Source organism: Callorhinus ursinus, unplaced genomic scaffold (genome assembly GCF_003265705.2).
Source record: "Callorhinus ursinus isolate GAN/ISIS: 27379988/994484 unplaced genomic scaffold, GSC_fseal_2.0 scaffold31, whole genome shotgun sequence".
Classification (NCBI taxonomy): domain Eukaryota; kingdom Metazoa; phylum Chordata; class Mammalia; order Carnivora; family Otariidae; genus Callorhinus; species Callorhinus ursinus.
In genome coordinates, this window is record NW_027397093.1 from 15,089,052 (window position 1) to 15,110,729 (window position 21,678).

General features: G+C 57.9%; 1 protein-coding gene across 1 annotated transcript in view; it reads right to left on the reverse strand.

Annotated features, from left to right (window-relative positions):
- The window catches only part of COL13A1 (collagen type XIII alpha 1 chain), a 73,863-nt gene extending 56,775 nt beyond the window's left edge, over positions 1 to 17,088 (reverse strand). The window contains exons 1-8 of the mRNA XM_073878895.1: positions 17,073 to 17,088; positions 14,698 to 14,748; positions 8,247 to 8,282; positions 7,400 to 7,426; positions 6,316 to 6,342; positions 1,632 to 1,658; positions 1,509 to 1,535; positions 696 to 722 (exon numbers count right to left, since the gene is read on the reverse strand). Of these exons, the coding sequence (XP_073734996.1) occupies positions 696 to 722; positions 1,509 to 1,535; positions 1,632 to 1,658; positions 6,316 to 6,342; positions 7,400 to 7,426; positions 8,247 to 8,282; positions 14,698 to 14,727 (201 nt within the window). The 5' untranslated portion in view covers positions 14,728 to 14,748; positions 17,073 to 17,088. The remainder of the gene's footprint in view (positions 1 to 695; positions 723 to 1,508; positions 1,536 to 1,631; positions 1,659 to 6,315; positions 6,343 to 7,399; positions 7,427 to 8,246; positions 8,283 to 14,697; positions 14,749 to 17,072) is intronic.
- Positions 17,089 to 21,678: the final 4,590 nt, after the last annotated feature.

Genomic DNA, 21,678 nt, shown 5'->3' on the forward strand with positions numbered 1-21,678 from the left:
GGACCGCAGCCGGCTTTGGGCTCTATATCTGGGGACAAAGCAAAGCAAAGGGAGGAGCTGGGGCCTGGGGGTGACCGGGAGACCATTCCAGCTCAGAAATCCCCACCCTGTTTTGGAGCAGGCCTCCTCTAGTCCTAAGGAGGCAAAGCAGAGACTTTATCCTTGAATCGATACAGCCAGCCCCCAGTTATCTCCCACCCCTGAGGTTTGGGTCATCTGCAGCAATGACTAACCCAAAAGTCCCTCTGATTCAGCCGGAGCAGGCAGCCAGACATGCACACCCAGTCACACACGCACGCCGGGCAGGGAGTCAGACCCACAGACTCACAGCTGCACAGCCTTACAGAGAAGGCAATGTGCAGAGGAGAGGCAGGGCCAGACACCCGGAGTTCCAGATGCACACACACGCTGGCAGGCTTGCAGGCCAGCCAGCGCAGGCGCAAACACCCGGAGACACGCTCGGGCGGGGGAACACGGGCGCTGGAGACCAGTTCTGCGCAAGCACACTATGGACCACCAGGCACACTCCTGGGGACCGGCTCCCCGCCCCCCACAGCTGCTCTCTGGCTGCTGAGCACAGAAGGGGGCTGTATGCTTCTGTTCCCCAACCTCTGTGGGCGCTGGGGGCCCCAGGTGGATGAGGCTGAGCTGGGGGCGGTGCCCCAGGGATGGATCAGTTTTAGGGGTTCACTTACCCGATGTGGGTACTCTCCACACTGACCCTGGGGAAGGGAGGGAAGGAGAAGAGGGCGTTAGGCACTCTGGGGAAACTGCGCCTCAGAAGCATCCTCAGGACCAGACCTACTCTCCGCCCACCAGCCCTGCGCTGGTCCTGGATTTAACTGAGGCAGGAGAACTAACTCCCTCCCTCTCCCCTGGCTGGCAGCAGAGAAGAAACCCTGAAGGCATGCCTGGACATGGCCCCATGGAACACAGGATAGGATTCTGCTGCCATATCCCACTTGCCATGACTGCAGTCAGGAGTTATGCTCCATGCCTGGCTGGAGGTAGCTTCCAGAAAGGTCGACCCTCTGCGTGGGCCCACACAACGGTCCTGAGCAGAAGCCCCTGGATGGGAAGTGCAGACATGGAGGCGGGCTGTGGGCCCTCGGAGACGCCTTTTCTGAGGTGGGGGTGCCAGGTCCCTGTACCGTTTGCCCAAGCCCAGCCCAGCAGAGTCTCCATCAGAAATTTAAGGAAATGGAGGATGTACGAGGCCAGGAAGGGAGCTAGACCAGTGGTTTACAAACGGACACCTCAAAATCCTAGAGGCACATGGCGGTGCATCAGGAAGCACCCTGGGCAGAGAAGGGGTCTGCGGAGGGCCAGGCTCCCAGCCACCCTTCCTCCAGAGCACCCTCCATCTTCTCTACTGCGGCACCACCGAGGGTGCCCTGGTTCTGTGGATAAATACTGGCATTTGAAAATAACCACTCTGGACCACTTTCTACCATTAGGGAGGCTGTTTCCTGCCATGAAAATTCCAGAAAAACCTCTATTAGGCTTACCTTTTCTCCTTTTTGCCCTTGAGGTCCCTAGGAAGAGACAGAAATGGCAGAGTTAGAAAGTGAGGCTAAGTCCCCCGGGGCCCGAAGCCTCCCTGCTGGGGAACTTGAGGGTGAGGTACCAACCGGCTGTCCTCGGGGACCCGTCAGGCCCTGCGGGGAGGAAACACACACAGGTCAGCAGGCGCACCGAGGCCGGGCAGGGGCAGGGGTGTGGGCCCCAGGCGGGGATCGTGCTGGGACCAGGGCTAATGCACAGTCCTGAAGGCTGGCCTCCACCACCCAGGGCCTGGTCCTCCTGTGCCCGAGATGGTCTAGGTGGTGTGGCCCATACAGTGAGTCTCAGCTTCCTCCTCCGTTGTGGGTGTGACTAGGTGACTGGCGCCCGAATGGGGCCATGATGAAGAGAAGACACCATCCCTCCTCCGTTCCTCCATCATCCCCTCATGGGCCAGCTGTGAAGGAGGCTGCATGGACACCTCAGGTGGGGCTCTGCTGTTGTGGACTGCCCTGCCTCACGCATGGCCTTCTTCTCATGAAGCAAAGAAGTAGAGGTCCAAAGCCTCTAGGGGACCCTGGCACATTCTGTCTTCTGCTCAGCACTGCCTCAGCATGAAACCCACTGAGCCAGAAGGGCTTCGGGGTACATGTGGGGGGCTTTGGAGAAACCTTTGGTGAAGAGAGAAAGCAGGAAGTTGGCGACTTGAGCCACGTTCTGGGCCCCTCAGAGGAACAAAAGGGGTCTTGGGGCTCCTTCTGGGGTGTCTTGTCAAGTGTGCAGGGCTGAGAAAGAAGTCTGGGTTCAGGGTGGACCCCTGTCCTTTGAGGAGGACACAGGGTTCAGCTAGTTGTCTCAGCAGCTGACCTGAGGCTGGTGTGGAGGGAAGAGGGGAGGACACGCACCTCGTGCTTTGAGGACCCGCTCCGAGGCTGGCGTTCAGGATGGGCTGAACTCACACCCACACTGGCCCACGGAGAAGACGCTCACGTCAGCTCCACCTCCCAGATGAGGTGATGGAGTTGGGGCCCTGCGGCTCAGTGAGCAGGGGTGCTGGGACAAGAGCCAGGGTCCGCTGACTGCAAAGGTCCAGCTGTTTACACTCTGCCACGCTCTCCGAACTGAGCTGGGGCTCAGAAGGCAGGGCTTCTAGACTTGGCTGGAGCCACAGGCAGTGTCTCAGCCTCTAGGGCCCTGAGGCCCCCTCAGGCCACCATCCTGAGGATCCACCTGCTGGACCCGTCTCTTTGGGATCTCCCTGCAGGGGCTCATGTGGGTGGGAGAAGAGCCTCTCTTGCCCCCGACTTGTCAACTGGACTAATCACCAAACTGGGAAGTTCCCAGCAGGTTCATGGGAGGGGACAAGTGGCCTTTGGGACAATCCATGGGGCACCGCAGCCCATCCGGCTGACCAGGTGTTCAGCATAAGACCCACAGAACATGCCACATCTGGCAGGGAAGCAGCCTGCAGGTGACCGGGCCGCCCCCTCTCATGACAAAGAGAGGCGAGGGATGAGAAGGGGAAGGCCAGCGGCTGAGGACAGCAACACAAAGGTTTGGGGCTGCAGAGCCTTGGAGGCTCCAATCCAGATGTCCCTGATGGTGGCCCATGGTACAACAGCGGTTCCCAGAGGTATTGCGTTGACACCACACAGTTTCGTGTCAGTGGATTGCCAACATTTAAGAACAAGGAGAGTATGACACAAATCCGGATTTCAAGTTTCTCTTAAATATTTCAAGGTCCAACAACAAACGGCACCAGTTAGCTCTAGCTGAATAGCGGCTGCCCCCATTAGATGGGTCACAGGGGATGCGCTAAGGTGCTTGGCCCCCCTCCCCTGGGCCGGGTACTGTCGTGAGCCCTTGGTGTGAATGCCATCTTCCCACCCTCAGGTCAGCTCTGAGCAATGGGATACGTGCACTCAAGAGTCCCGGCTCTCCTTCCTGGCACCTGTGGGGTCCCCAATCCTGTCTATACCTTACATTCAGTTCTGGGGGCTCCTGTGGGGCGGGTGGGGCAGGGGTGATCCCCTTTTGAGGTGAGGACACTGGCTAAGCATGTGAGAGTGAGCCCTAGCCCCCCATGTTGGACGCCTCGCAGAGGGGAAGCCACTTGGGGATGGAGGTGAGTAGGAAACAGATGATAAGCAGGCCAAGGTAATTACACTAGACAGTGTGTTGAATTAATAGCGCGGGGTCCCCGTGCCAAGCCAAACAGAAGCCTGATGGTTCTGGGGCCTGTCAGATTCTGATGGATGACTAAGAGGCAGACAGGGGATCTATTACACTGGTGTGGGCTCATGGGAGATGGGATGACCTTAGCCTTTCCCCCCCAAGTTAGTTCTGTCCCCCAAACAGACAGGGGAGACTCATGGGTGGTTCACTGGGGTGGGGCAGTGGGATGGCAGAGGAGATGCCCCATAGAAGGGTTCCTTTCCCTCAAGACAAAGGGCTCTGGCAGCAGAAAAGAGTGTGGTAAGACCCCACCACATGGGTCTCAATCCCAGCTCTGTGATTTAGAAGCTGTGTAGCCTTGGGCAATATACCCAACCCCTCTGTGCCTCTATCTCCCCTTTTGTAGAGTGGGGATAGTAAGCTGTTACGAGGATTACGGAACAGTGCCTAGTTGACCATCTTATTACTTCTGGGTTGCCACGGACTGTGTTACGGTTAGTGTCAGGCCACTAGGAAGGGGAAGAGGGTGGCAGGGAGGGGTTGAGGGAGGAAGCACCCCAAACGCCTGGCATCTAAACCCCAATGCCTCTGGAACAATGGCAGCATGGAAGGGTTCCTGCCTTGGTCTCCATTGCTTCCCACGTGTGCCAAGCAATGCTTGGAACAGGGGAGGGGCAACAGGACATGCACCTGCAGTGGGGCTGGCCGTGATGGATAGGAAAGCTGGCCGGGCACCTGGGCTCCAAAGCCAACTCTCCCATCCACGGCCTCCAGAGCCTCACTGCCCTTTTTCTGTGGCTATTTTAAGAACATGCCTGCCTCGGGCCTTTGCACGTGCTGTTTTCCCATGTCCGGGATGCTCTTCCCCATTCCTTTTTCTCTTAGTTAAACCCTCATCCCTCGGGCCACCGTTCACGTCTTTCTCAGAAAGCCTCTCTGACCCTCAGCCTGGGTGAGGTGCTGTTTACTGGGGTTTCTCAGGCTAACTGGCACTGCCTTTTTATAGCACGATTGCCAAGGTAATTTGTTAATTATGCGTCTGATTGTTTAAATGCACGTTCCCCCACTAGATGGTGAGCTACAGGATGGCAAGGACAGTGTCTTTCTTACTCCTGTCTGAACCCCCGCTACCTGGCACAGTGCCCAGCGTAGTGCAGATACTCAGTAAGAATGTGTTAAGGGGAGGCAGGGGGCGGGGAGATAGGGAAGGTGAGAGGGAAAGGGAGGAGAAAGGCAATAAAATGTGGAGGGAAGGAATTAGAGAATTGGATTTGGATCGGGTTTCTGATGCTCCCTAGCTGTGTGACTTAAGGCAAGTTACTTAGACTCTCTGAGCTTCAGTTTCCACCGTGTCAAGGGGCTACTAGTAGGACCTGGAGCACAGGCTTATGCTGAGGATGAAGGAGATGACACGCACAGGACTTAGCTCCGTGCCCACCACATAGAAAACCCTCAATGAATGTTAGCTGGGCCTGAGTTAACTGGATAGGCTGAAGCCCAGAGGGTGCTGAGTTGCTAAAGGTCCCATGCAATTTAGGGGGAGCTGGGGCGAAGGCCAGGTCTCCTTTCCCATCCACAAAGTTAGCCACCTCTGCACCCCAGTTGTGAGCGGAGGGTGTCCTCATGCCTGCACTTGGAGCAAGACGTGCACCAGAGCCGGGCTGGACAGGGAGGCGGGGAGCCTGCCATGCTACACATTCCAGGCCCTTCTGTAGGAGGGGGGTCCTCCCAGTGTAGAGATGACCACCCGGGGGGGGGCTGGATAGCATCCCAGCCCGGGGCTGGCCCATCTACTCCTTTTTTTTTTTTTTTTAAGATTTTATTTATTTATTTGACAGAAGGAGAGAGACGCAACGAGAGAGGGAACACAAGCAGGGGGAGCGGGAGAGGGAGAAGCAGGCTTCCCGCGGAGCAGGGAGCCCGAGGCGGGGCTCGATCCCAGGACCCTGGGATCATGACCTGAGCCGAAGGCGGCAGATGTTTAACGACTGAGCCACCCAGGCGCCCTTGGCCCATCTACTCTTAATGGCCCATCCCTTCCATGGAGAACTGGCCCCCTCCCCTGGAGGGGGTGGCCCTGGAGAAGGGGCCCTTCTGGAAGGAGTGGCCTGGGGGAGACCGTAGAGACAGGAAATCCCTTTACAAGGCTTTGCAGAAGGTGGAAGGGGCTGGGAGGAAGGTGGGGACACCCGTCCGACTCTCCAAGTCGGCTTTGTGCCCAGCCGGGACAGGAGCGCTTGGAGTCCTGGGGCAGCCCGGAGCAGGGCCGGCACTAGGAAGTCCGGTTGCAGAAAAAGAGCTAGATGGGCTCCGCCCCGCCCCGTCCGGTTTACATTCAGCCCTGAGGCAAAGGCGTGGCAGTTCGGGAGCCCCTGCCTCTACCTCTGTGGGACACTGGTGACCTGGACCCTCTCCGGACTTCCTTTTCCTCATTTTTCAGGTGGAGGAGCCCCCTGCCCACCTCTCCTCCCTGCGTTGATGTGAGGACCTAGGGGTTGCGTTGTATACAGCTGGGGAGTGACCGTGGGGGCAGCCACTTGAGGGTCCCTGTGGGTCCCCTTTGCGGGGCGGCACTTGGCTGCGACCAGGCTGACGCCCCCCACCCCTCAAGGGAAGGCAGGAAAGCTGGGGTCTTACCATCTCCCCTTTGGGTCCGGGGTGGCCCTGGAAGGAGAAGGGTGTGAGCGCCGGGTACACTGCACCCCGAAACCCCCGCCCTGCCCCCTCCATCAGCCACTGCTCATTTTGCACACGTCTTCTTGCTCCCTGCCCTGGGCCCACTGGCTCAGGCGTGGTCACCCGCCCGCCCCCCCTTTAGCTGGGTCTTACTTAGCAGCTGCCAAGCCCTCAAGAGCCCCTGCCCCATGCACACACCCGGGGCAGCTGGGAGGCACGCTGGGTCCTGGGGGCTGAGTGGGAAAGACCACCAGACCCCTCGCTGTGCTCAGCTCTGGGCTGCAGTGGGGGACTGACCAGGCGGGTGGCCAGGCCCTCACAGCGGGGGGCTGGGCTCCAGGGCGAGGCGAGTGCGTGGGGCTGGGCTTGGCACTCGTTGCCTTCCCTTGTCATCTCTGAGGGCAGCAGAGGGCTCCAGCTCTCCCCCAGCTCACGCCTTCCGAGGAGTGGGGCGGGGTCTCCCTTCCCCCAAGAACATTTGGGTCTGGGGCCCAAGCCCAAAGGATTAAAATGGACAGAGAGAGGAGCTACGGATGGGGACACAGACTCCATGTGGATGTGGGTATGTGGGGAGTCCACCAGGGCGGGAGACTGGAGGAGATAGGGTGGCGCAGGCGGCTGCCTGGTGGTGCTGGGGAGCAGGTGTGAACCGGTGCCCACGCTCCATTTCGAGTCAGCGGCTTGAGCTCTCCACCTGTCTTCCCTCCCTGCTGCCTCCCCGCCTCACCCCCTACAGCAGCCCCTTCCAAGGGCGCCTCAGAAACACCAGCTTCTAGGGCTGGTTCTTGCTCCAGACGCTGAGAACCCAGCTTGGCCGGCCGTGGACTCGTGCCCCGGGGAGGCTCCCTGGGGCCCCAGCGGGGGCAGCTCATTCCATCGGCCCCTCCCCACCTCACATTGGCAATGATTTCCTGCCCCGGGAACATCCATTCTCGCCGGAGTTTCTCCCGCCGAGTAAGGGTCTTGCAGAAGGACTGAGGACCCGGGGTTAGTGACCTGGATCAAGCGGGGGAGAGGAGCTCACAGCCCGAGAGGGTCCACTCACCGGTTTGCCATCGAGCCCAATGGGACCCTGAAAGGGAAAGAGGCCACGTGTCAAGACGACAGCACAGGTCTCCTGCCAAAGAGGCGGCCCGGGGTAGTGGTCAAGGGCACAGGTTCTGGACTCCAAGTTGGGGTTCAAGTGTCTGCTTGACCACTTCCTGGTTGTATGACCATGGGTAAGCTTAAGCCTCAGTTTCTTATCCTACAATGGGGATAATAGAGTCTTTCACGAGGGGTCTTTGTGAGGAGTGAACGAAATGCCACCTGTCCAGCACCCGGCATGAGGGACAACCTGAGGGAGGACAGTCACCAGGGCGATCGCAGACCTACCTCCTCCTCCTTCCCCTGAGTGGAAAGTGAACTGGGTGTTGCTAGGAAGCCTGGGACTGGCTAGCACCAAGGGCCCGGGGAAAAGGAGAGCTAGCTGCTTCCCTGCCCTCCTCTTGGAACCTGTCCTCGACCCCTCGGGCAGGGGGTCACAGGGCATCCTGAGGGCCACCCGACCGCCTCCTGCAGGCGGGTCTCCTCTCCAGACCAGGTCGGAGGTTGCTTCCCTGAGGTGCATCATCTGTCCCACATTCCAGGGTCCTGCTGGGGCTTACCCAGCCTGTGACTTCCCCCGCTTGTCCCTTCATTTCCCTATGACTGCCCCTGTCCTGTCTTGCACTCTGGGCTGAGTGTCAGCTACTCTCCTCAGCGGCTCTCTGGGAGAGGCTGCGGGAAGGGGTCCTTACTGACCGGAGTTTGGAAGGTCGAGAGCAGCTTGAGGGCTGGCCCCCCATGAAGGTTAACCCAGCCAGGCCCAGGGGTCCCCGGGGCCATGGCTCACCGGGGCCCTCCCTACTTACCGGAAATCCAGGGAAACCTCGAGTGCCCGGCTGACCCTGGAAAGAGCAGGAGAAGACTGAGGATGGGTGAGGAGGGGATGAAGCTAGACCGCGTCCCCTTTGCTCCCAGAGGGCCTGTGTGTTGCCTCCCACTCCTCTGGGGTCCTCCGGGGGAGATACTCCCCGTGGTGAGCTGGCTATAGGGGAGGCTGGAGAAAGATGGAAAGAACACCAGAGGAAGCCTCCTCCGGGGCCTGGGGAAAAGGAGGGGCCCAGCATCTTTCGGGTCCTCCATGCCCTGAACCCCGACATATGAGCCGGTGGCTGGAGGACATGGACAGTGGGGACCGGCCTGCCGCACTCTGAACTCCCGGCTGCGATCTTCTGAGTCCTTTTTATTTACGCAGTCGTTGCCAGGGCCGATTGCATGAGGATGGTTTGGACAGCAGAAGCTGACCTTCAGAAGGTGTGTTTTCAGGCCACACGGGTCAGAGCTCTTGTTTTTCTCTTGCCCTGGTCCAGCGGGCCCCGCCCCCAGTTGGGCAATCTCTGGGTCCCCCAATCTTTGTGCCCGTTCACGCCCATTCTCCTGCAGGTGCAGAGGGCCACTTGGGTCGGTATTTGGGCTGGAGACTAGAAGCCGCCGGTCACGGCCCGGTGGCCTCCGGTCCAGACTCAGGGCAACAGAGACGTGCTGAGGTCAGAAGCAGCGTGGGGCTGGGCAGACCCAGGGCTGGGGAGGGCTGAGCGGGCAGTCAAGGCCAGTGGTCCCTTCTTCTCACGTGTCATTCACAGCCGATCCAGTCTCACTAGCCCCGTTCCCGCCCCATCTCCCCCACTCCTCGCTCAGGCACACGGTTCACCTGCTTTCCCTGCACATACCCCATCTTCCCCACTGTCAGCCCTCAGCTGGGCGTCTCCCTTTGACCGAGGCGGCCACAGTGTCCTCTCAAGCTTGGGCCTCCGAGTCTGGCAGGCTGAGCTATAAGTCCTGCCTCCAGCAGCCTCAGCTGGGTGACTAAGTCCTTAGGCTTCCCTTTCCTCGGTCCTATAGCATGGGGACAAGAGCGTAACCTCACAGGGTCACTGAATCACATCCAATTGTACTTGTAAAGACTGCTAAAATGGTAGCTGCCGCTAATCCATCAACGTTTGCTGGATTGAACCGAACCAAGGAGCACCAGAATAAAGCCCTCGGAGCCATGGACGACGGTCCCTGCCAAGTGGCAGTTTCCAAATCAGATCCCATCGGGAGGGAGATTTCTCCACATCCATCTGCTGTGAAGCGGGAACATCTCCAGGCTGCTTGGGTCTTCCGTGAAGCCACGGCAGGAGGGCCCAGAGGCCTCTGCTCGGGGGACACGGCTGAGTGGGACGGGGACCCTGCCATCAAGGTGGGAGCGTCAGTCAAGTGGGGACGGACCTGCAGTGTCCTACGGGGTCGGTATGGGCTTGTGGCAGGCAGCCCAAGGGCAGGAGGGAGGACATGCCACTCAAATGTCGGAGAGCCCCGGGCTTCGCTCCTCTCAAGGGTAAGTGATGCTAAGAATAGCACTAAGGAGAAAACCCGGAAACCCTGAGATGTGGCCTCTGGAACCTCACAGTGTAAACTTTCAGCTACTCCGAATGCTGAGAGGCCCGAGGACAAAGGTCAGGAGGAAAGGATTCCAAGAAACATCTTCAGGTCCCGCTCGGGATAATGTTTACACGGTAGGGATAAGCACATGGTTTGCTAATTACAGAGCCTGCCCGGGAGCAGGATGCATCTCCCCAACTCAGAGCCAAATCCAGGGCTAACCAAGGCTTTTTCGGGATCTTGGGAAGAATGTTGTCACTGACCAAATGGAAACTGGGACTCTACTTCCTGGAGATGCTGGGCTGGGTAAGGCATCCTGGAACTGGATTTTAATTACATCTCTTCAGTTACACGCTGAAGTCGGACCTCTCTTGCAGTGTTTATTGGCCGGTCATTTACTGGTGAACCGCCTGTTCGTGTTCCTTACCAACAATTTCCCCTTGCTTGTTTGTTTCCCATTGGCCCGAGAGCAGCTCTCTGTCAAGGTCGGTAACTCTTTGAGGGTCACGTGCGTCGCCAATATTCCTTCCAATTTGGCATTTGTCTTTTTCATGCTGTATTTCCTGCCCGATGGAAGTTTTGCATTCAGGTGGACACACTTATCAATCTTCTCCTATGGCTCCTGGGTTTTATTCCATGTTTCCAGGGGACCTCCCATGGCGGACTTCATAAATGTCTGCTCACGCTTTGTCCTCGTATTTTATGGTTTCATGTCTTACATCTGAATATTTTATCCATTTGGTATTTATTCTGATATAACAAGTGAGGTACAGATTCAGTTTTTTTTTTTTTTTTGGTTTTACCTTTTGGTAAATGGCTTGTCCCCTGTCCCAGCATCATCTCTGAAACAATCTATTTTCCTCTTCCTACTGTGAAATGAAACCTTTACCACGGACTAACTTCCCAGATGCGTTTGGCTTTCTTTCTGGCCTTCCCATTCTGTCCCCTTTAACTGCTCTGTTTTTATAATACCCTGGATATCGAGTAGAACAACCAGTCCTGTCTTCCCCTACTCCCCTTACCCTATTTTTCAGAAAGTTCCTGACATCCTTATGAAAGCTTACTTTTTTCCCCCCAAATGAAATGAATATTATTCTGTTAGACTCCAACCCCATAAAAAATTCACTGGGATTGGGATCATATTAAAATTATGGATTATAGATTTATTCATAGATTAATAATGCATTAATACTATGTCCTTCCATGTAAGAACAAGGGGGATAAGCTTTACATCGCTCTCCCAAATCTCTTCTCTTAATTCAAGGCCAGGGTGGAAAGGGAGCCAAGTGGATCCCTGCTTTTTGGAAGTGGACCCCGATGCCTACTCCTACCCGTAATTCGTGTGGGGTAAAGCCACAGAGACAGACAGAAGGCTCACTCTCCCTTCCTTTCACTCTGACCCCTGAATGAGGGTCAGTCCCATATCTGCCCAGAGTCCGCCTCCCACTCCAAGTCCGTGCTGACTAACTTTCAAACAAGACCCCGTGTTGGTCAGTGTGTAATCGTTGGCTGAGGTGACAGAGGGTGGGAGAGAAGAGCCCTGCTTTCTATAGGATCTGCTAATCTCTGTGGTGTAAATAAACCTCCCACCACAGCTGATTTTAAGCTACCAATGTGATGCCACTGAACACAGAGTTGGGAGGGGGTGTGCACGATCTGCTCTCATGAGCCGGGTGAGCCAACTCCAGCTCTGACCTCCAGCAGCAAATGGGGGGCCAAACATCTCCCTTTGGACATTACAAGGACATCTCAAGTTCATCATGTTCTGGTTAAACTCATCTTCCCCAGCAAAATCCGCTCCCCTATCTGGAGAAGGCTACCACCATCTACTTGGTTACTCAAGTCAGAAAGGTGAAGTCATCCTGAACTCCTCCTTCTTTCTCAATCCCCAATTTTACCATCAGTAAATAGGTCACTTCCACCTCCAAAGTTCCTACCAGTCCAGCCCTTGATTACCGCAAGTGCCTACCAGCCAGTCCCCCACCTGTAGCGGCTTCTTAAACACGCTCCATGCCAGGGCAGGGATAGGAGATCTTTTTAAACTGCAAATCTGAGCACGTCCATCCTCAGCTGAACACGCACCAAGGCTGTCCACTGCCCTCAGGATAGAGTCCCGACTCCTGAACACCCCGTCCAGGTTCTTCTCGACTGGGCCCTTGCTCACCTCACTGGCCTCGGCCTTGCTTTGCCATGTAACGCACTTTCCCTGTTTCTCCGGTAGTTTATAAGAACCTCTTACCGGGGGGCTCCTCCCCAGCCTCACAACCTGGGAACCTCTGCTCTTCCTTGATCATAGTTTAGTTACCCCTCCTTCCTGGAAGCCTTCTCTGTCTGCCCACACCCCAAGGCAGGTGCCTCCTCCGCGTATCGTTCCCCATAATCCTCGGCCACAGAACGCTTGCCCACTTGGCCTCTCCCCCTTAATGGCAAACATCCCCTTGGTCTTCCCCTGCTCCCTGCGCTCACCAGCTCTGTGTGGCTTCCTGGGAGGAGTGGAGGTGGTTGCCCTGGTCTCTAGCGAGGACTCAGCGGGGGAGGCCCCAGTCTCTGGGGTGATGGTCACCCCCACAGGCCAAAGTAGAAGGAGGCTGGGCTTGGTTAGGCCTCCCGGTACTATAATCCCTCTCCTACCACCCAGGCTGCACCCACACGGAGAACTGTTTCTTCTCCTGAAGGTAAATATCCCTTTTAAAGGGTAGAGCTTGAAACAGGGAGGGCAGAATTGCGGTGAGAATGTTGGCTTTGGAATGAGGCGAAGCTGGACCAGCTCAAGCTCTAGCACTGACCTGCTGAGTGGCCTCAGGTGAGTTAGGAAAGTCTCAATTTCCTTCTCTGGGAGATGGGCTGGCGGGCCTGCCCCACAGCTTTGTTGGGAGGACCGACAGAGGCCTGGGCATAGGTGGGCTTCCAGCACAGGCCGTAGGACAGGATAGGGGCCCAGGGGACGGAATTTATCACTATTACCTGAAGAGAAGGTACTTCTTGCCACTGGAGTCAAATCCCGTGCAGGAGGTATGGTTCCTCATCATGCACACTGAGCCAGAAGCCAGGGGAGCTGAGGCAGACCCCTGCCCCCGAGCATGTCCTCCAAAGGGGGGCCTTTTCAACAACTTTTAGGTAGCTCGTTGGCACGGTGCTGCCAAAAGGGTGTTGGAGGACCGGGGTGATTGACACAATGGGGTCTGTGGTCAGACTGGGAGGCAGGCCGAGGTGGTGGCCAAGGGGTAGGGCCTGTACTCTGTTACTCTTCTGTCCACCCAACAGGCCGTCCTGGCTTGGTCCTGGCCGTTAGAGCCCGGGGACTGGCTTTCTCGGTGACCTTTCTTGGTGACCTTGCCAGGAGTGGCTGGGTTCAGGGCCTGCTCGTGGTGGTTCCTCTCATGAAGCTTACGGCCCATCGAAGCAGTGGCCACATGAGCCCAGAGGCCCGGATGCCAGTAACCCCATGGCCCGGCGGTCTGTTGCAGCGGTGGGGGGGTGCAGAACGTAGACTGAGCCACGCGGCCCGGGCTGAGCACCTGAATCCCCACGAGGCCGCAGTCGAGTGAATGATCTTGGGCAAGTCGCTCGGGCCCTCTGTGCCCGGCTTTTCTCACCCATGAAATGGAGGGGCTAATAGTACCTCCCGGTGGGTTTCTTATGAGGATTAGGTGAGTTACAGTGTGTAGCAGTCTTAGGACGCTGCCTGCCCCAAATTCAGTGCCACGCGTCAATCCTTAACATCGTCCCTGGGGTCAGAGCCAGAGGGAATCTTGCCCAGGAGGCCAGGTCTCTGCAGCCCGGGACCCTTTCAACCCTGCCTCCAGCCTCGGCCCCCCACCGGTCTGCCAGCCCTGCTCCCCAGCTCTGCCCTTTGGCTCCCCACCCTGACCCGCCCCCCGCCTCCAAGCAGCCCTGAACGGCAGAGCCTCAGCTCCTCGCTCTTGGCACAGCCCCTGCTGTGGATGGGATTTAGCAATCGGCTCTCTGGTCCTGCTCCCTAGACTATGGGTAGGAGATGCTCCCACTTGCACTGGCTCCTCCTGGTGAAGGCAGGGGAATGGGCGGGCTGGACTCCACACCTCCACTGGGCTGGCCTCAGACTCCCAGAGGCTGGCCCTCTGCTTCCCTCTCCCTCTCACTGTGCAGGCAGGACAGGAAAAGTGCACAGTAGAGCATGGAGATGGTGGCCTGATTTATGGGGGAAGCCCTGGGTGCCAAGGGTCCTGGGTTCTAATCCTGTCCCAGCCTCTATGTGTGGGCCCCTGGCCCCTCGCTGGGCCTTAGTTTCCCCTTCTGAGGGGGCTGTGCTAGACCATTGCTGAGGTCCTTTCTACCCTGACATTTGGTGATTGTCCTGATGCCCTGTGGTTTGGGCTCTCCTTACCATGGTCACAGTATCTTCCCACATCATCACCCAGGTCCCCTTTTGGTCCCTAAGGAAACATATTGGAGGGGAAGCCTCTGATTTCTCCGAGCCCCGGGCCACTGGGTAGAGGGACTAAGAACGAGGTCTTTAAGGACGAGTGGTGGGGCAGGCCTCTGCCGCGACCAGGAGTGGGTGCTTGGGGCAGCGGATCTGGATGCTGGGTGTCTGCTCCAGGGGCTTCTGGAAACAAGGCTTGTCCCCTGGAAAGCTGGAGCAGCCCATCTGGGGAGGGGTGAGTACTTTCCCCCTGCCTGTAAACAGCAGGGCCACCTCGCAGCTGCTGGCTTCCTGGCCAAAGGGTGGCCCTCGTGAACCCTCCCGAGAAGCTGCAATTTAGGTATATTTAGGCAGGCCTGGCCTGGTTGACCATATTATAGGCGGTGGCTGCCAGGCCCAGAGGCACAGCCAGGACTCGCTCCCCTCCACCCAAACCCTTGTCATTAGCTAGCCCAACACCCCCACCCTGAAGAAGAGCAAAAACCACTTACAGGAGGGCCGCGGGGGCCGATGATGGACATGCCGGCGTCTCCTGGGGCCCCCTGTGGGGGGGGGAGAGAGAGAGAGAGAGAGAGAGAGAGAGAGAGAGGAGAGGGACGGGGGGAGGGGTGGGCAAAGGAGGAGGTAAGGAAGCGAGGCTGGCAGGTGGGGAAGGGGAGTGGGGTGGGGGGTTGCCCAGCCAGAGGCCGGGAGAACAGAGGGGGCGGCCGGGGGGGGGGGGGGGGGGGGGGGGGGGGGGGGGGGGGGAGGAGACACCGGGGGCGCAGGGGGCATCCGGGAGGGAGTGAGAAGGGCAGCGGGAGGCCGGAGGAAGAGGGAAGAGGTGAGTGGTAGCATAAGATGTGGGACCAGGGAAGGGGGGGCGGGACCCAGGCAGAAGAGGGAAGAAGGGATTCAGTGCAGGGATGAGCAAGGGCAGCTCAGGGAGGGGAGGGCACACAGCTCAGCCACGCCGCTGCTCAGGCCGCAGAGGCCCCCTCTAGGCCCTGCCCGGTGCCCTCCAATCTGCCCCGGCCCCACCCTAGCCTCAGAGCCTCTGAGGCCTTCGCCCGCCCCCCCCCCCGGCCCCCCAGATGCCCATGTGGCGCACATCCCCGCAGCAGGTGAGCGGGCTGCTCCGTGGATGGAGTTGCTCGGAACAGGGGTGGGGACAAGACCCATGCTCGCTGTGTGGGCCCCACGGCCCTGAGCCTGCAGGCGGGGGCTGCCTCGGACCTCCTAGGCCTGACGTGAGAGTGACACGGAGGGGTGAAGTCGGGCGAGAATTCTCAGCCCCGAGAGGATGGCGGCTGCTGCTGAGCTGGGAGCTCCAAGTGCCGTCCAAGGGTGGCCGGGCTGCCCAGATATCTACAGCCGTGTGGGGGGGGGGGGCGGGGGGTGCTGGGGGCAGGGAGGGCGACAGAAAGATGAAGGTGTCAGGGACACAGATGGGGGTCAGAGACGATACCCTGGCAGAAGGATCTAGACCATGCCCTGCTGTGCGGAGGGCTGACTGCTGCTTCCCACCAGGGGGGCTCCCAGGCCTCCCTCCCAGGTCTTGCTCTGCCAGGCAAGTCACAGAATCTCTCCCAGCCCACATCCGTCCTCTGTGAACTGGATGCTGAGGGCTGCTTGGCTACCCTTCCAAGCAAAGGCTCTAAATGTATTTGTGACTGTCACGCCTCACGCCCAGGTGAGCAGTGATGTCAGATTTGTAACTGTTTACATCACGGCAATGATACAGTAATCACTACACGAGGCGCGGTAGTGCAATGGCTAGGAGCCAGCCAGAACCCTTGGGTTTGAAGCCCAGCTCTGCTCCTTCCCAGCTGTGTCACCTTGGGCGACTTAACTTCCTTCTGCCTCAGTTTCCTTACCTGTCTCATAGGATGGGTGTGAAAGTTTCATGAGATAATGTTGTAAAGTGCTGAAAAGAATGCCCGGTGCATGAAGGGGCTAGCAAGTGTTTGCAATTGTCCTTAGGCACCGTGTCTTTCATCTTTCTCCCGGGCAGCGTGGAGCCGCAGGAGGGAACGCCGTGAGGGTGGGGCTCCTCTCCAGCTCTGTCACTTGCTGCTGTGTGACCTTGGGTCTGTGAAGCTGCCTCTCTGTGCTCTCATGTAAATAAGAATATTGAAGCCTCCCTGGAAGGGCTGCGTCAGTGTTAGTTGGGAGAACAGAGGCCAAACACCGTGGCACCTGGCGGTTTGTGCTTAGTACATCATAGCTGCGAGTGTTTTGCTGCCATTGTCATTATTTTGGAGATGGAGAGACTCGAGAAACATGCACTGCCATGTACAGGCAAGGAAGTACTAAGCTGGGCATCGGGAGGTCTGGCTTCTCGCCCCTGCTCATCATTATTGGTGTGGGATCTTCAGCAAGCCTCACCCCTGCTCGGGGCCTCAGTTTCCTTCTCTGTAAAGGGAACTGGTTAGATGTGTTGCTCTCTGATCCTTCAGGATCCACCAGGGCTAACGCTCAGAATGGTCTCGTGGGCTTCTGGCTTCTGAGCGGGGCTTCACTCTAGGCCCTGGGAGTCTCTCTGGGGCAGCACGACGAGAATTTCTATGTCTGAGGGCACCAGCAGTAGGCTGGGGAGGGACTAGAACCAGCTGCCCCAAACAGCGATGGTGCTCCCCTTGGCTCGGGGAAGGGGGACAGCGAGGCCACAGGCAGACTGGGTGTGTGGCAAGACCCATGCAGCAGGGAGGCTGGGCCCTTAGCCAGGAGTCAGGGGCCCGGACACTGGGCCTAGAGAGCCTGTGAGGGCAGAGTGCTGGGGCCTGTATGCTGGGAGGGGGGCTGAGATGGGGGCCTCTGGAAGCACCCCGAGAATCCAAGGGGAAGAGACTGGGGCAGAAAGGTGGAGGGCAAAGTGAGGACTCACCTTCTCGCCTGGTTGGCCCTTTACTCCCTGGGGCAGCCACATGCAACGCAGGAGAGAGAGAGAGGGAGAGAAAAAGAAAAGATAAGAGAGAGGCACACGCGCGAGAATCTGTGTTAAAGGCACAATGACCAAACAAAAGAAATCGCTGTGAAGTAAGAAACAAAACAAAACATAGAAGTTGACACATGACAGGTGTCCCTCCTCCAACAAGCACAGTGCAGGGTTGGCTACCGATTTACCCCCCAGGGCCCGACAGTCTAGATAACTGAGAGAAACAGAGGCAAGATGTGTGTGTGTGTGTGTGTGTGTGTGTGTGTGTGTGTGTGTGTGTGTGAGAGACAGAGAGAGAGAGAGAGAGAGAGAGAGAGGGAAACCCATCCAGGTCAGAAAATCTGCCTGAGAAGCCACGAGAAGCCATGTCCCCAGCTCACTGGGTCCCCGGAGGTGGTGGTGGTTGGTGGGGAGGGAGCATGAGGGAGACTTGTCCAAGGACTATGTTGTGAAGTGGAGTTTAGTTGGTTTGAAGGTCCACGTGAGCACCAAGCACAAAGTTTTGCCAAGCTACACACGCTGGGAGCCCTCAGGGCTGGCCAGGCAAGATGTCGGGAGAGGGACAAGAGGAATACGGGAGGACGGACAGTAGGACAGACATCTGAGAGGATGGAGGATGGGTCTGGGATGCAGAGCAAACTGGGCGGTCACCAAGGGTCCCTGTAACCACAGCAATGCGCAGAGAGACAGCTCCGATCTACCCTAATCCACTGAAGCCGGGGGTACCAGCTCTGGTGAGAACCACAGGGGCAACTCAGGCATTTCACACCCCCTGGCCACCCTCATCCTTATCAGGTGGCTGGGGCCAGGACTCCTACTGGGCAGCCAAATGGGTCCATTGTCACATTGAAAATAGCACAAGTAGCATGAAAACCCCAAGTGGCTGGAAAACAGAAATGGGGGGCTTCCTGTGGCCTTCCCTCCTGCCCCCACCACTGAGGGTCAGAACTCGGCTCTTGATGGACACTTTCTGGGTGCACACGTCCACAGGGGCCCAAGAAGGAGGGCAGGAGCGGGAGGGCAGGCAGTGGCACTCAGGGTACAGAGTCCTGACGCCCACCTGTTAGGAGTCAGGATCTCGGCGTCTGACAGTCAGCTTGGGTGCAAGCCCCAGCTCCACCCCCCAATCCCGGGCAAACTGAGCCTCAACAAGCTCATCAATAGGACGGGTTCCTGGAAGGCTCCGGTGGAGAACGTGCCTGCCTCAGGCCCACGCACGGCGAGCCCCTGAGAAAGGCTGGCTGGCTCGATTCTCCCTGCTGCACACAGGAAAGGACCAGTGACAGCCTGAGGGACTCAGGATTTGGAGTGAGAAAACTAAGGCAGAGGGACAGGGTCAGGCAGGACCTCGGGAAAGACACTTAACATCTGAGCCTCGGTTTTCTTATCTCAACAATGGGTGGAAATTGTGCCTCCCTCCGGCAGCTCTTGGGACCCAACGAGCTAGTGTGAGTGAGGCTCTCAGCACAACACCCAGTGCACAGTGAGCGCTCTCGGGTGTTAACTGTGACTCAGAGGCCTTTCCTCTGAGCACCGGGCTCACACCAGGCAAGCAAACTCCCGCAAGGATGCCATACCCAGGCCTAAGGCCAACCAGTGAGGAGGTGAGGTCACGAGGCAAGGCATGTGAGTGGCATAGAAGGATGGCATGGGCGGAGTTGGGGGGCCCCGGGGAGCCAGAGGGAGGTAGAGGCTGATAGCTCTATCAGGGGAGTCGGGGGCCGACGGGGAGAGTAGCCTGGGCATGTCCTAGACTCACTTGGTGCTGGTGAGGCCGGCGTGTGGCCATCACCCCCTCAGGCTGCCCCCAGTGCCTGAGCTGCCCTTTCTAGCCCCTTGGAGGCTAGCAGGCACCTGGGACAAGCCTGGCTCTGGGACCCCGAGATCTAGTGCCGGCCCTCCCATTTCTGAGCTATCCCCTCCCTGCGGAACATTCCTCTTTCTTCTCTTGAGTTCTCAGCAGGAAACATTCAGTGTCTAACTCCTAGCCTCACGGTGAGGATTTGGAGGCACCGCCTGGGAGCCAGCCCTGTCCCCCACCCGCTTCTAGTCTCTGTCTAGGGAAGGCACCCCTGGAAGCCGGGTCCGCTGCAGCTTCCATGGGCATCTGAGGCTGCATTTGTCACCGTCTGTTGCTGTTCTTGCTGGGGGTGGTGGCAAAGGAGCTGGAAGTCTGGAGAGCTGCTAGCCTCGGGAGGTGGGGGAGCGGTGGAGCGGGTGGGAGTCCCCCTGAGGTCAGGAGGGGCTTGGGCCTCATCCTGTCCCTTGGGGGGGGATCAATAAAGAACTTTATCAGTGCCATTTCTTGGATTTTTCCTTTGCCATGGCAGCTGGATGGAGAGTAGAGTCATACTGCAAGATCTGAAGGATTGGAATAAGACCTCCTCCCTTCTTCTTTCCAGGCCCTCTCTGAAGCCGACTTGGGTGGAGGAAGAGAGAGGTCTGACCCCATCCTTGGGGCTGGGGAGGTTGCCATGGTTTGGAGGACAGGGCGGCACGAGGAAGCAAGCAACGGCCACCCAAGCAAGTACAAACGCGCCAACTCACCACACGTCCAGGCATCCCAATGGCACCTTTGTCCCCCTGACGAAGGAGGCAGAAACAATTAGATGTGGCTGGAGCCAGGCCAGCATAGGAAGGACCCCATGGGCTAGCTATGCACCCAAGACCTGCTTTGCATGGGCGGTTGGGATGATGCCCACTCAGCCCCCAAGGACTGTTAGGCAAGCAGCCACCCCTACCACGATCTGCTCTCAGCGAGGTGCTGTGGAAAGTGCACTAACCTAGGAGTCTGGTCCCCAGCCTGAGCCTCAGCTTCCCTATGGCGTTTCACGAAGGGTCCAAGGCCCTTCCCCTCTTAGACTTCTGCTGTCACAAGTCTAGCTTCGGCTTCACCCAGGACGTGCCATATCCTTGTCCCGCTCAACTCCAAGGCACAGAGCCCGGTGAGTGGTGGCCCCCGTGTGCCAGGGGAGCGGTCTATCTGTGCCAGAGCTGAGGCGCAGGGCCCACGTCCCCCAGGCCCCCCGTCCGAGGGTCTACGACAGCGTCCTCTCCCTGCCCTCCTCTCGGCGACCCCCGGCACCGACAGGAAGGACGGTGAGCCGTGTGGATACGGCCGCATGACGAGTTTCAGCCGCTCAGAGGGATCCACTTTGTTTTGTAGCCAGGGGTTACATCTTCTCCCTCTGGAAATCTGCTTAGTAAGTTTTGTTCCTCTCCCTTTTGGTAGAAAATATTTTTTTGCAATCATACGTGTGCAGACATCATAAAATCTGGGGTGGGGCCTGGGGTTCACTAGAAGTCTAGAAGGACAGAAAGCAATGGGGGCCAAAAATCAGATGGTGTTTGTTCTGGCTTCCTGGGCAGGAGAGAGCTGGGTTTGTGGGTTCCCCTGAAGGGTGTGGGCACTTCTGGGGGCGATTCTGTGTCTGCTGACCCCACTGAGGCAACAAGCTTGAGGGACAATTAGCATCTCAAGATGTATGTGGATGCACCCAAGGACAGCAAGTGCTCTGAAATGAGGGTCTTCTTACACACAGGGGTCGGTGGTGTCTCTAGGAAATGGTTCACCCTTTGCAAAAGAGTGGTGGGGTAGCAGCATTGGTGATAAGCCTGGATCTGTTTCCATGCCTCCCTCAGCACCCGTGTCTCTCTCAAGGGGCTGCTGGAAGGATGCAGTAAATGATGCCCTGGGAAAGCCTTCTCCCAGCGCTTGGCCCCTGGGGTGTGTCACATATGCAGTGTCTACAGGTAGTGAGCCCGGCACGGCTGCGGGCAAGGGAATTATACAGCACGTTTGTGCTTCAGAGTTTTGCATTTCACAAGGGGCTGGCTGCAGCAAATCTTTTTTGCGGGTCCCTCCCAGGTACCCCCACGTGGAAGCACGAGGGGGACGAGGACCCAGGGGTCGGCGGTCCGCCCTTCCTGCTGAGGACACCAGGCCTGCCGCATGCAGGCTGTGACACCCCCATGGCCCGCTCACTCCTGGGCTTCTGAATGATATTGCAGGCTGTGTATTTTGGTTTCTCTTCGTTTCTTTTTTAAAACTAATGTTCTTTGCAGTCCTGGCCATAAAATGCTCGGGTTAGGGACAGGCATGGAAGGGCCAGAGACTAGGAACTCTGTGTAGCAGCCCCTGCTCTGTGAATTGCCCCCAAATGCTTTTTAAAGGTGGACGTTGTCAGAAAAAAACAAAGTCTGCCCACGTTCTCCCCAGTCATCTGATCTTTCCCCTCCTTGGATTTCATGGGACTGATTCGCCCATCCTCCTTTGCCCTGGGGCTCGGTACTTACTGGGAGAGTTTCCAGTTTCAAGGCTAAACACCCTCCCACATGCATTTCATTAAGAAAGTCACTGCTGGACTTGAATTCTAGAAGCTGCTAGATGAGTCAAGACATTACAGTGTAATTCACGTCTAAAAGAAGAGTAACCGGGATGCACAGAAGGGTCTGGAATCCAATGGATGTGGCCCTCGGTGCAGGGAGGGCAGGCCGGGGCCAGCCCCGGCTCGCCCTCCACACTGCACCTCGGCCCTCTAGTTGGCTCCCGCCT